The sequence below is a fragment of the Haliotis asinina genome, chromosome 16 (genome assembly GCF_037392515.1).
Source record: "Haliotis asinina isolate JCU_RB_2024 chromosome 16, JCU_Hal_asi_v2, whole genome shotgun sequence".
Taxonomy (NCBI): Eukaryota; Metazoa; Mollusca; class Gastropoda; order Lepetellida; family Haliotidae; genus Haliotis; species Haliotis asinina.
In genome coordinates this window covers 46,789,628-46,802,149 of record NC_090295.1, presented here as the reverse complement: position 1 = coordinate 46,802,149, position 12,522 = coordinate 46,789,628, and the positions used below count along the sequence as shown (strand labels likewise).

General features: G+C 39.1%; 1 protein-coding gene across 3 annotated transcripts in view; it reads left to right on the top strand.

The window, feature by feature from the left end:
• Positions 1 to 12,522, top strand: part of LOC137267580 (uncharacterized) — a 65,926-nt gene that overhangs the window by 39,350 nt on the left and 14,054 nt on the right. For all 3 annotated transcript variants that reach the window (XM_067802065.1, XM_067802066.1, XM_067802064.1), the window contains 12 exons: positions 236 to 968; positions 1,346 to 1,412; positions 3,305 to 3,349; positions 5,458 to 5,578; positions 5,939 to 6,095; positions 6,698 to 6,721; positions 8,318 to 8,484; positions 8,884 to 8,940; positions 9,504 to 9,682; positions 10,421 to 10,573; positions 11,264 to 11,465; positions 12,022 to 12,111. In XM_067802065.1, the coding sequence (XP_067658166.1) occupies positions 236 to 968; positions 1,346 to 1,412; positions 3,305 to 3,349; positions 5,458 to 5,578; positions 5,939 to 6,095; positions 6,698 to 6,721; positions 8,318 to 8,484; positions 8,884 to 8,940; positions 9,504 to 9,682; positions 10,421 to 10,573; positions 11,264 to 11,465; positions 12,022 to 12,111 (1,995 nt within the window). The remainder of the gene's footprint in view (positions 1 to 235; positions 969 to 1,345; positions 1,413 to 3,304; positions 3,350 to 5,457; positions 5,579 to 5,938; positions 6,096 to 6,697; positions 6,722 to 8,317; positions 8,485 to 8,883; positions 8,941 to 9,503; positions 9,683 to 10,420; positions 10,574 to 11,263; positions 11,466 to 12,021; positions 12,112 to 12,522) is intronic.

Genomic DNA, 12,522 nt, shown 5'->3' with positions numbered 1-12,522 from the left:
GCAGAGACAATTATAGTTGATCAAATATGAATAATTTTAGTCTATTATAGTCATAGTGTATTATTTGAATTTCAGCTAAAATAAGGTGACGGTAACCAGAACTATAATAGAGTTCACTATATCTTTCAGTTTGTCATAAGCATGCTCGTCATAAGCTTTTATATCATCACTGTTTTTGTTCTTACATGATCTTCACATCCTGTTGTTAAATGATGTTCACATCCTCTTGTACCAGGTTGAGTCAGAGGAAGAAGACTGGGAAACAGACAGCAACAGCACCACCTACGAACCAATCCCGGGCGAGAGTCTGTATGAAGAGGCAGACTTCTTGACTGAGGAAAAAGACTCGAGGAAAAAGCGTGATGGTCCTTCACAATCCCTAGGCGATAAAATCAAGGCCAAGGTCAACATATCAGCCCAGGCGACGAGTGTTTTGAATAAAATTGGAAACAAATTTGGTAAAATTGGTAAGACTAAAGGTTCTGAACCACCATCAATTTCGACCGGAACTGATTCTGATATGGAAGCTGTAGATGAAGCACTTGGTGATGAGTTGGAGAAGGTGTCGTCCCTGTCACGCAGCTCCAGTGAGAGGAGCAGTGGAAAGAGGCAAAAGAAAGAACTCAGCGAGACTGTCTCGTCCAAGTTATCAGAGGATGAGGGTCTGTCTTGTCCTACACCTCCTCCCCTCCCACCAAGATCGTCCCGGGTTATAAATCAAACAAACATCGAAAACTCCCCACCACTTCCTCCCCGGAATCAGTCGACATCCGGACCCACACTGGATATGGTCATTCCACCCCCGGAACGGGCACCATCGTCTCATTCCACGGGTGACCTTCGCCGTAAAGGTCAGCTGAGTGTGAGCAAGGACAGTTATCTCCATGGCCAGCACCTCAAGTCCGCATCACTCGGAGACGTTCCTGCTTCCATGGACCATGCAGATGGCAATGGGGAGGAGTTCCCAGGTAATTCATGTGTAGTAAGGTTTTCTTATACACTACTTAACTTATGACATGGATAATCAGATATGTTATTGTGATATGAGAATCAGTTTTCATGTAGAGAAAAGATGCGATAATATCACAATGAAAGGTGGATACTATTTCCTGTTAGTAGGGACGGCTCTTGATATGGAACATGGAGATCAATAATCATCACGGAATACTGATTGGTTATTGATAAATATGGGAGAGGAACGAAGAGTAAATTTAAAACATATCTGAAAGAAATCAACATATTTTACAATACCACCCCATGTTAAAGTAACATGCTGTGGTATAACTGCATATTGTTCAAAATGCCACTAAATTCACTTACTCACTCACTCATGCTCTTTGTGTAGACGGCTACGTGGATTATGACCCCTCCACTGGGCGGACCGGCAAGACAGAATCTGTCGACAGAAGAGAGTAAGTATATATCCTTGGTTCCTTTCAGCATCTACTGGGGGCTGTGGGGTATCCTAGTGGTTAAAGTGTTCGCTCGTCACGACGACGACCCGGGTTCGATTCCCCACATGGGTACAATGTGTGAGGCCCACTTTCTGGTGTCCCCCGCCGTGATATCACTGGAATATTGCTAAAAGCGGCGTAAAACCAAACTCACTCACTAACTCAATCATCTACTTCCCAGTTTACTTGCACTTTCAGTGTAAGATTTTCGCATGAAATATTAAGTCCTTTCTTTTTCTGAAGGTTTGTTACATTCATCAAGCTGTTCTTCTGTAATGGTGTTTCTTGCTACAGAATAGGCTCCCTGTTGCCCATTATTGGGATATGATGTGGAAATAGTTTTGTCTCTGGACAAACTATGGTTGTTGAAAGAAAGATTTAATGGCTCAGTGCATTGGTTTATTGTTGATCATCATATCTCTCACTGATTTACCTGGGCCTAATTACAAAAATATCAAAGTTTCTGTGAAGGTAGCTAGAATATTGCTGAGGGTTAAATTACAAACAACAGCATTGTAGTAAGAGCCAAATGGCTGCATGTTGACCTATCATGTTCAGGCAGTGAGGCTATCAACTGTGTTCTTTCTGGTCATGACATGGCAGCTTTTTGCGATGATGTTGTTTCACATAAAACAATATTTATTGGTTCTATTTAAATTCATCTAGACCCCACTGAGATAACAGGTGAGAACTGGTCCCTGTGAACATGTGCTGACTAAGTGGGTTGGATGGTCGGACTCAGTGACTGGGTTCTGTCTTTTTATCCTGGTGGTGTGGACCATTGTTCACAGTGTGAACCACTGGCTTGTCTGGTCCATGTCTCATTAATTACAGGCTCATGTCATGAATCTCTAATATTGTTGAGTGTGGCATCAAACTCTTGAGCAGTATTATACTCTTCTGAGGTATGAAGGAATGACAAGTTGTATGTATCAGCACTTTTACAGTTATGGTCTTTGGTCAAGACTTAGTTATTTCAAGGGAAATGTGATCTAGTGTTGTATGGCTGAATGTATTTAAGAAGTAACATGATTGAAGAGTTTACTGACCATGGGGTCTACCTTCACATTCGTCCACATCATGAGAACATTCATCAGCACAAAATGATGAGTGGATATGCAAGGATGTCATTTCATATTCTGTCATGAGAATGTCTTTCCTCTGACAAATTACATGTGTAGCCGATGCCTCTTGAAAAGTCTTAATAACCAATTAAACATCAAAATGGAAGTTATGATAGGTAATTTGGATACACATACACTATATTATCAGTGCAGCTTCTGTACCAGTCATGAAAGGTCGCTGTGACCTTGGCTGGGTCACAGTGACCTACTGTCATCTTGACTTGTGTTTTCCATGATGAGCAGTTGTATTTTTGGAATATTGTCAGTGTTAATGTAGACCTTATTTCTGTTTGTTTCTGGGACTGCTGGGTCAAAGTAAGGAAAAGCAATAACTTTAGATGATATATGCATATATGAAATTATAACTTTGTGATAGTTTTTCCTCTGATATCTCTGCATTCCACAGTCCAACTACTGCACCTGCATGCATGTCTGGTGCAGAGAAATAATGGTCCATATAAATAGTTATTGTTAGATAACATTTTCTTCACTGGTAACATTTAAGACAACGTGTTGTTAAATTTTGGCTCCGGCATTTCCAGGGACTGACAGTATGAACTTGGAGTGGTTTGCAACAAATCTAATTTATTTTTAGCACATGATGGAATTGTTACAAATGATAGAACTTCACAAAGAGAATATCAGTTTAAGAAACTGTAGAAATCCAAGCATCATAATAGAGTCTAAAAAGATTTTGATTGAAAAAAAACCTCAATCTTTGCACAGTTTTGCTAAGTCTTCTGTGAAGAAAAAGAAAGGATCTTTCTTCAGGTAAGTATTTGAAAGCGTTACCTGTTTCATGTTGTCATGGTAACCTAGTCAATTACAGCATGTCGTTGTGACAATGTCATTGCTGCCATGGTAACCTTTGTTCACAAGCAATCAAGCATGTTGCCGTAGAAGATGGAACCGTCACCATGGCTACAAAGAGCTTGGTTTTCCTCACTCTTCACCAGATGATGGTTTGTGTTGCCATGGCTGCACAATATCCATCCTTCGCATGTTTATGTTGTTCTAGTTAGATTTTCAATTTGAGAATTATTTGTCTTGATGTTTTCTCTTCCGTTGGCATGATCTTGATCAGGCGTCACATTTTGTTTGTTTTCTAATTTGTTTTAATTTTAGAAACAACCTCACACCCGTGTGTAATGTGGATGCAAACACTGAGTTAGGCTAGTGGTTGAAGTGCTTGTCCGTCATGCTTGAGACAGTGGTTCAGTTTCACATGCGTACAATGTGTGAAGCCCATTTCTGGAGTCCTATTCCAAGATATTGCTGAAATATTGCTAAAAGCGACATAAAACTCACTCACTCACTCACTCACTCACTCACTCACTCACTCTAAACACTGTGACTGTGTATGAGACACCACAACACCCTACATATCTTGACATCTGTATACCACTAGCAAGGATCTATATCTGACATTCAGTCAGATGGCAAGGTAACCTACTGGTTAAAGCGTTGGTTCGTCAACTGGAGCCGTGGGTTCAATTCCCCAAATGGTTACAATGAGTGAAGTCCGTTTCTGTGTTGTTCCTTGCAAAAGGACCTTGCACTTCTAACAAAGTGCCTGAGACACAAGCTGTCCAGCACTGTTTTTCTGAACCATCATGCCTTAAATGGCTATTCTGACATTAATTGAATCTTGTCTGCAGCATAAATCCACTTTCACTCACTCACTCACTCACTCACTCACTATTGTGAAGTCACTTGTTGTATGTACCTTTTGCTTCAGGACACAATTTTTGCCTACGTTTGTTCAAAAAAGAAATGTTTCTGTGATAATTCTACTGCAGTCAGTAATTTTCAGATTCTGTGTAACTATTTTCCCACATTGATTATCATCCAAAACTGTGTTCCACAGGAGATATCGCATATGTGAGATCAGACAATATCTATCAGGAGATATTGTTTTGACAGTAGATTTTGCACAATGCCCTGACATTACTATGACATCATGATGTTGATGATGTCACAATGCTATGACATTGCTGCATTGCAAATCTAATGGTAGTTCATAAAAGTAAAAATATCCTTGGCAAGCCTTGGATATTTGTTACTTTATCATCTCGTGTTGATATGTTTGATATCAGTACACACTTGGGTTAGATTCTCTCTATATATGTGAATTTCAGTGTTGTGATGGGTACTTTGATTATGACTGCTTGTTACATGTAGGGAAAGAAAGAAGTGAATGAATGTGTGAAGGATTGCCTTTGAAAGGTGTAAATTTCTATTGCATGGCCAGGGGTTCTGTCCCAGTGGCATGTCAGAAGTGAGTGATTGTCCATGATTAAGAAATCAGTCTTAATGTCCCACAACTATAATGTTGTCTTTTTGATGAAAAAATTATACAGCTGAAATTAAGCTGTTACAATTACTGTATGTTTATGTTTTAGTACTGAAACAGCATAATTGATCATGTGTCTCTTCATTCACAAAAATAATTTAATGTTCATTCAAATATTGTTGCCATGGTTACATAACAGTTGCTTGTCATAAGAAATGGCTGTGAGGATAATGATTTGTTTGCCTCAGTGCGTGACCAGGTCGAATGTGCATCATCGTATCGTGATGGCATGGATCAGGAAGATCCATGTTAGAATTGGCCTTCAGCAACCCATATTTGTCGTAAAAGGCGGCTAAGGGGAGCAGATGGTCAGTCTTGCTGAATTGGTTCGTGCATGCTTTTTTTGTCCCTTTTGAATAGGTCAATGTTCATGATGTCATTGACTGGATTTTCTTACCTGCGATATACTGTGATTAACTCACCTTCACTTTCTAATAGGACGTACTTGTTTCTCATGAATCATTATCTGTATTGTTCATCATGTGACTTGTGATAGAGACTTTAATGACATTGGGTTTTTTTTCAGAAAAACTGCCACAGCTGACGACCGCCCAGCTTCTAGCACCTCATCATCTGGGTACATCTACCCTGAAACTGACCAGTGGAGTCCTGCTGGAGTAGAAGGACAGTCCCTGTACCAAGATCTTGTAAGTCAGGAGGATGAGAGATACTTCTTATCTGACACTACATCTGTGGTCAACTTCTAGTCAAATGTTGAATGTTGAAAAGACTGAAAATGTGTTGTGATCTATACTCATGACTGTGAAAGAATACTTACATTTTTAGTATTCCAACTATTCTGATGATTTTCAGTATATTTAAATAATTGTCCTTGATGACCATACTTGATATGGTTCAACATCTATCACAAGTTTGTTATCTCACAAATATTATCAGTATGATCTTGGTTAATATTATGTTAAAATAGTCATGGAGTGATCTCCCTTGTTGTAGAGTGATCTCCCTTGTATGAGTTGCTTCCCTTACACACAATGTTGATATTCCAGGATGATGATCAGGTGTATGGTCGACTGGGTAGAGAGATGAAGATGAAGACCAGCAAGTTCGTCAATGAGCCTCTCTACCAGTATTACACGAAAGAGAATGTCATCCGAGCTAACCGCAAACTCAAGATGGAGGAGGCCATTAGTGATGATGATAGTGGTGGGTACTTGGGCCACGTTGATTATCTTTTCACATCTGAAAGTTTCATAGCATTGTATGCAGTTTTGTTCACCTAAACAAACATTTCCTTTGGATACTGTATTGACATCTCAATATGTTTACTACGTCTTCTCAATGTTTAGGGTAGCCCAGTTGTCAAAGTATTCACTTGTCAAACCAAAGACCCAGGATCAGTCCTCCTCAAGGGTACAGTGCATGGAGCTCATTTCTACTGTCCGCTGCTCTGATATTGCTTAAATATTGCTAGAAGCAGCATAAAGCCATGCCCTCTCTCTCATGGTTTTAATACTGCACTTGCAGTGTGCCACAGCGTTTATACTTGTGACTTCAAGCTTTGAATGAATGGTGTCATGTTATCTGCTCTCTATCCCTTGGTATGAGAGATAAGGAAATGATGGCAGATCCATTATTTCAACCAAGGATCAATCATTATGCTCTTTCCTAAATCAGATCAAAATTTGAAATTACGAGATGTTAATTCTTTAGCAGAAAATTAGCAGACTTTACGGTCCGAGTATATGTTTTTCCCTCCAATTGTCGACCCATTGATAAGTAAGTTCTGTTTGATTTATGCTTGCTAGTTGTTAAGAGGAAGAGAAAGAAAGGTAAGAGTGCTGTTGTATATCCGTTGTTATACCTCACATGTGTGATATATGTTTTATTCATTTGCTTACAAATAAGAAAGAAACATGTGATAAGTGATATGAGTGGATAATGCAAACTAACTGCATGTTGTACTTTCAGTTTCTGTTTACCATTGTCAATACCTACTGTTACAGTGAGCTTGTGACTTTATAGAGACAGGGATCCAATGCTTGCCAAAACTGTATTTTTTTTAAATCATGAATTTGTTCCAAGGTATTTTGTATTTTCAGTTTAAGCACTGACATTTTGTTTTTCTAAACTCTGGATGCTTTATGACTGAAATAGCATGTTATGTGAAGTTTCTACTTACTCATACTTGACACTGCTTCTATACGGAAAAGAAGAGAAAAGAAATGTTTGTGCTGCCATCTAGTTCCTTTGACAATCAGTCTTTCCATGGAAGTGCTACCTCATTATTGTACATACGATGGTGCCGTGGTTTTTGTCAAATATCAGAATATCTGAGGAAGCAGTTGTAGTAGTGGTAACACTAGTAGTCTTGATGTTGTTGCTGTTGTTGTTGATGATGTACATATTATCCACTTGAGTACCCCCATTTCCCAGTATCGAAGTAATTATTTATTCAATTTTTTAGTTAAATGACCCAATTATATTTAATTCAATTATAAATGAGGGGATTTTATTGTCACATCCTGTCACTGATGAAAACTGAGTGCTTCAGATTTCTTAGGGGATGCAGCTGAGTAATTACTTCTTTCCAAAACCATGTTTATCTGTTTCACAGGTCAACTAATTATAAGTGAGTGAGTGAGTGAGTTTAATTTTACACCACACTCAGCAATATTCCATCTATATGGCTGTGGTTTGTAAATAGTCGAATCGTTACAAGAGAATTCAGTGATCAACAGCATGACCAATTGCACAATTGATCAGTAATGAAATTCAGTTGGTCTGAAACACTGTATGTCCAGTTGTAAAAATGGGACATGAATTAAAATGCACTGACCTGTTTCTGTAGGGAGTCTGCATAAGATGATATTTCCATTCTTCATGAGAAATACTCAAATGATACCTTCGGTGAAGACTGACCAGGAAATACTGAGTGGACATGTGCTTTAGGGCAAGAGATTTGTATCAAGGTCACTGTTCTCCAGGACTGGATGGTTACAGTGTGTAACTTTATGCTCATGAAATTAAGATTAATTTGCCATTGTAGTGAACACAGCAAGAGTGCGTTTGCTTAGCAAGTTTGGTGACATATTTGTTGATATGAATCACAAAATATTCTTACTATACACAAACGCTTTGAAAATGGGTATTCTATTTTTTGTAATATTTGGCAAAAGGGACCCATATATCTATTTAAGTTGTTCTGGACGTTTATCATGAAATATCAAAGACAACAATGTTTTGAGGTTGAATTGAGCACAATATGTCATTTCTAATTCAAGTTCTCTAATTTCTAGTTGAAACAGATTTTGTGTTGTTAAAGTATTTCAGCATGTATAGTGCCTGTCACCATTCCACCAGTATTTTTCATGATCCATTACTAAAGAACTTTGTAAATGCTGATGGTGGTGTGTGTGTTGTTGCAGAAGGTGGAATATACGAGGATGTGGAACAGACGATGCAGGATGGAATACTGACTGAGGAAGAAGCCAAGTCCACAGAGGACATCTCGCCCAGCAAACGCTCCACCATGCTTGAGGTCCTCGGAAGAACAGGATCACTGCACAGAGCCCTCTGGTGTGAGATGCCAGAGGTAAAGTGTTGCGATGTTCAATTGTTTTAGTTTCTGAATTGTGGTTTCAAATGGATGACAGTGTGTTCTTGAATTCTCATGATCTTTGTGGAGATTGTGTTGAGAAATGGTTCCAGTGACTCACCATCAGAATGTCCAGTCTATGTAAGATGGATCACTTCATATCCACTATAGGCAGCTGATCTGCTCTGATATAAATTGAAGGTATCAGGGATTTGTGTGGGAAGTTGTTGATTCAAATTAATTGAATGGTCAGGAACTTTATTGATGGCTTGTCCTTGTACCTTTAGACTCTACTCATAATATCAAAGACTGGTAGCCCCATTCTCTCATATAATGACATGATGTGTCTGGGAATTTGCTAACCATGGTATCTTCATATGATGGGTTATATTTCAGGTTAAGGAGAAAAAGGTTCTTGAGACAATGGAACCACAAGAGAGGAAACTGCAGGAGGTGAGCAATGCTAATAACCCTTGTCGTATTAATAACAGGGATCTACCTTGAGTCCTGTATTTGAGGGTCCCCAGGACTGACGCTCACAATTTTCAGGGGTCTTGGAATGCAAAATGGGGGTCCCAGACACTTAAATATTATCCTTAATACTAAATAATATTGTTGCAATTCACTTACTGCTTTTGTTTTGTGTATCATGATCATAACAGTAATTAAACTGTAAATGATATCATAATCCGACTGGTAGCGGACTCAGTGATAGTTTATTATTACTTGATCAACATTCAAAAAAAGTATTTGGACTTTTTCTGCATCCCTGTGGACGAGTTTTTATGCATATAGGAAGCAGGAATTTTGTCCTGTAAATCCCTGTTAGTAACATTCCAAATTACACTCCAGTAGCATGTCACACACCATGGAATCTCAGCCCGTGTGAAATGACATAAAAAAACAACATAAATGTTTCCTAGATGATAATGATGACCTTGGTGAAATCAGACTATACAGGTGAACACTCAATTTTATTATTTATGCATATCATTATGCCCTGTTTGTTTCCACAGGCTATGTTTGAGATAATAACATCTGAGGCTTCGTATCTGAAGAGCCTGAACATCCTCATCACGGTGTTCTTGATTGCACCTGAGTTCTCTGCTGACCACTCTGACCGCTGTGTTGTGACAAAGAGGGAGCGCCAAGTGCTCTTCTCTAACATCGGTGCTATTAGAGATGCCAGTGAAAAGTATGTATGCAGTGTTTTCTCTTTGATACGTACCTGGGTTGTATGCTAAAGTGATCCTTTAAATGGCACTTATGTTGGAATTACTCTGTGCAATTGATTCTACTACCTATATTTGTCATAAGAATCAATGCCTGTTAATATCTTGAATATCTTGAACAACCCATTCTTGCCACAAAAGATGACTATGCTTATTGTAAGCGGCGCCTAATGGGATCGGATGGTCTTTCTTGTTGACTTGGTTGACACGTCATCGCTTACCATTTGTACAGATCAATGCTTATGTTGTAGATCACTGGATTGTCTGGTCCAGACTTGATCATTTACACACCACTGCCACATAGCTGCAATATTCCCAAATGTGGCATAAAACTAAACTCACTCGCTGGCTCACTCACTCACTCACTCACTCACTCACTCACTCACTCACTCACTCACTCACTCACTCACTCACTCACTCACTCACTCACTCACTCACTCACTCACTCACTCACTCACTCACTCACTCACTCACTCACTCACTCACTCACTCACTCACTCACTCACTCACTCACTCACTCACTCACTCACTCACTCACTCACTCACTCACTCACTCACTCTAGGAGTCAACTATACTTAGCCCACTACACTGCTCAGACTTGATTCCATGCCATTTGTCTCTGATAAACCTGGGTTATGTGACTTCTACAAGGAAAATAGACAATCCCATCAAGTCACCAAACTACTCACTCACTCTGCAGATTCCTAGCTGACCTTGAGGAGAGGTGGCAGACCAACTGTGTGATGAATGACATCTGTGATATCATCTACAACCACTCCCTGAAGAACTTTGAGCCCTATGTACGCTATACCAGTAACCAGCGCTTCCAGGAGCACATGCTCGACACCCTCAAGTAAGTTCACAATGTGGATAGGTTTAGGCATCTTGAATTTCTTGTATTACCTCTATGGGTTATTTTTATCTGAATTTTACACATTATGGCTGTCTGGTAAAAATATGTGATGACTTACCCATAATTTATGACATACAAAGTATCAGTAAACTACTGCAGTGACAATAAAGATTCATTATTACCCACATGGTGAAACATCATATATATCACATGTACATGTGTGCTCATATCACTTTAACCAAGCAGCCATTGTTTCTGTATTTCTTCTGTGATGTCATTAAACAATTGAATGTTACCTAAATGGAGAAAGCCTTCACATTTCCTTACTGTGTTTTACTCCACAGATATGTGTGATTAAAATGGATAGTAAAGAAATTACTACACTCGAACAAGTGTGTCACATGACTTATTTGAAACTTTTTTTAAAGTTATGCATATGAGTGAGTATAATTCGTATGACACACTTCTTTGTGTAGTAATCTCTATTTCTGGACCAGATGCCAACAGTGACTGAGGGACAGTGTCTTCTCTAACGTATTTCTGGATATAGCAGAATTACTTTTTACTGCTGACTCCTGGAGTGACTGAATATGTAGTATAAACAGATCATTCAGACAAGAGAAGACTACGTTTTAGATTATAACTCTTATTCTGTTGACTTAAACTAACTCTCTGTACATATCTATTCAGGAAACGTGTAGAGTATGTAGAAGCTGTACGCCGTCTAGAGCGTAATCCTGAGTGCCAGTCACTGCCTATGTCGTCATTCCTGTTGCTGCCGATGCAGAGAATCACCAGACTGCCGCTGTTGGTGGATGCCATTTGTCACCGTCTGGAACCAGGCTCAGACCGACATAAGTCCTCTGCCAGGGCTCTGGAAAATCTTCACAGGGTGGGTGGATAAAGGATGATACATATCATTCCAAAAACAGTAGGGGATACTGGATTAACAAGACTGATAACATGCAAATGATGAAGCCAAGGAGGAAACAGACAATGAAGAGAAAGGAAGAGAAAATGTGACAATTTATTCCTCTCCTTTGGAAATGTTTCATTTCCATAGATATAAAATTGGCAAGTGATATACTTGCAAAATGGATTATCCCCTACTATTTTTGAAAGGTAAATCAGAAAGATACCAGACACATGTCCGCGTGTCAGGATTTATCCCACCATAGTTATTCATGAATTGGACATGGGTTGCACTGTTTAAGGTGCCACAATTCTCTAAGCAGAGTTGTCTTCCTTTTGTATTTTCAGAGACCTCTCGGTCATTGGGCATGGGTGACCTGTTGTTGCAGGCCCTGCAATTTGTTAAGCGGAGTTGACCCTTTAACATGATTAAGTCATGATCAACATGAGTCATGTAGACATCAATTTTGACGTGTATGATTTGCCCCAAATGATGCCTGTAAGACCCATCTCTTTTATTTGCTTTCGGTGTTTAGGTGGTGAGGAAGTGCAATGATGGAGCAAAGAAGATGCAACAGACGGAGCAGATGTGTATCTTGGCTTCACAACTGGACTTCAAGGTCAAGGTCAGTGTGATAGAGACTGTTTTTTACCTCTGTCTGGTGTTATCACTGATTTTAATTTATGTATTTTTTTTATAGCTAATTCATTTTTTACAACAAAGAAAATCTTTTCAGGACATTTCCATTGATTTTGAATTTATACAGTCAGTCTTCATCAAACTGGACCCAACATGTCTTTATTGAAGACAACTACATGTAGCTACATTGCTCTTAATGTGTTATCTGGAAGTATGTAACTCAGGGTGATCTCACTTAGAATGGCACCAACCAGATAAGGGAGGTATCATTGTAATTGACAGTTTGATTGACACATGTCATTGTATCCTCTAGTTGTGTAGATCGAACAGTGCTTAAGTTACCAATCAGTGGATTGTCTTGTCCAGACATCATTATTCCCAGGCATCTGTCATGTAG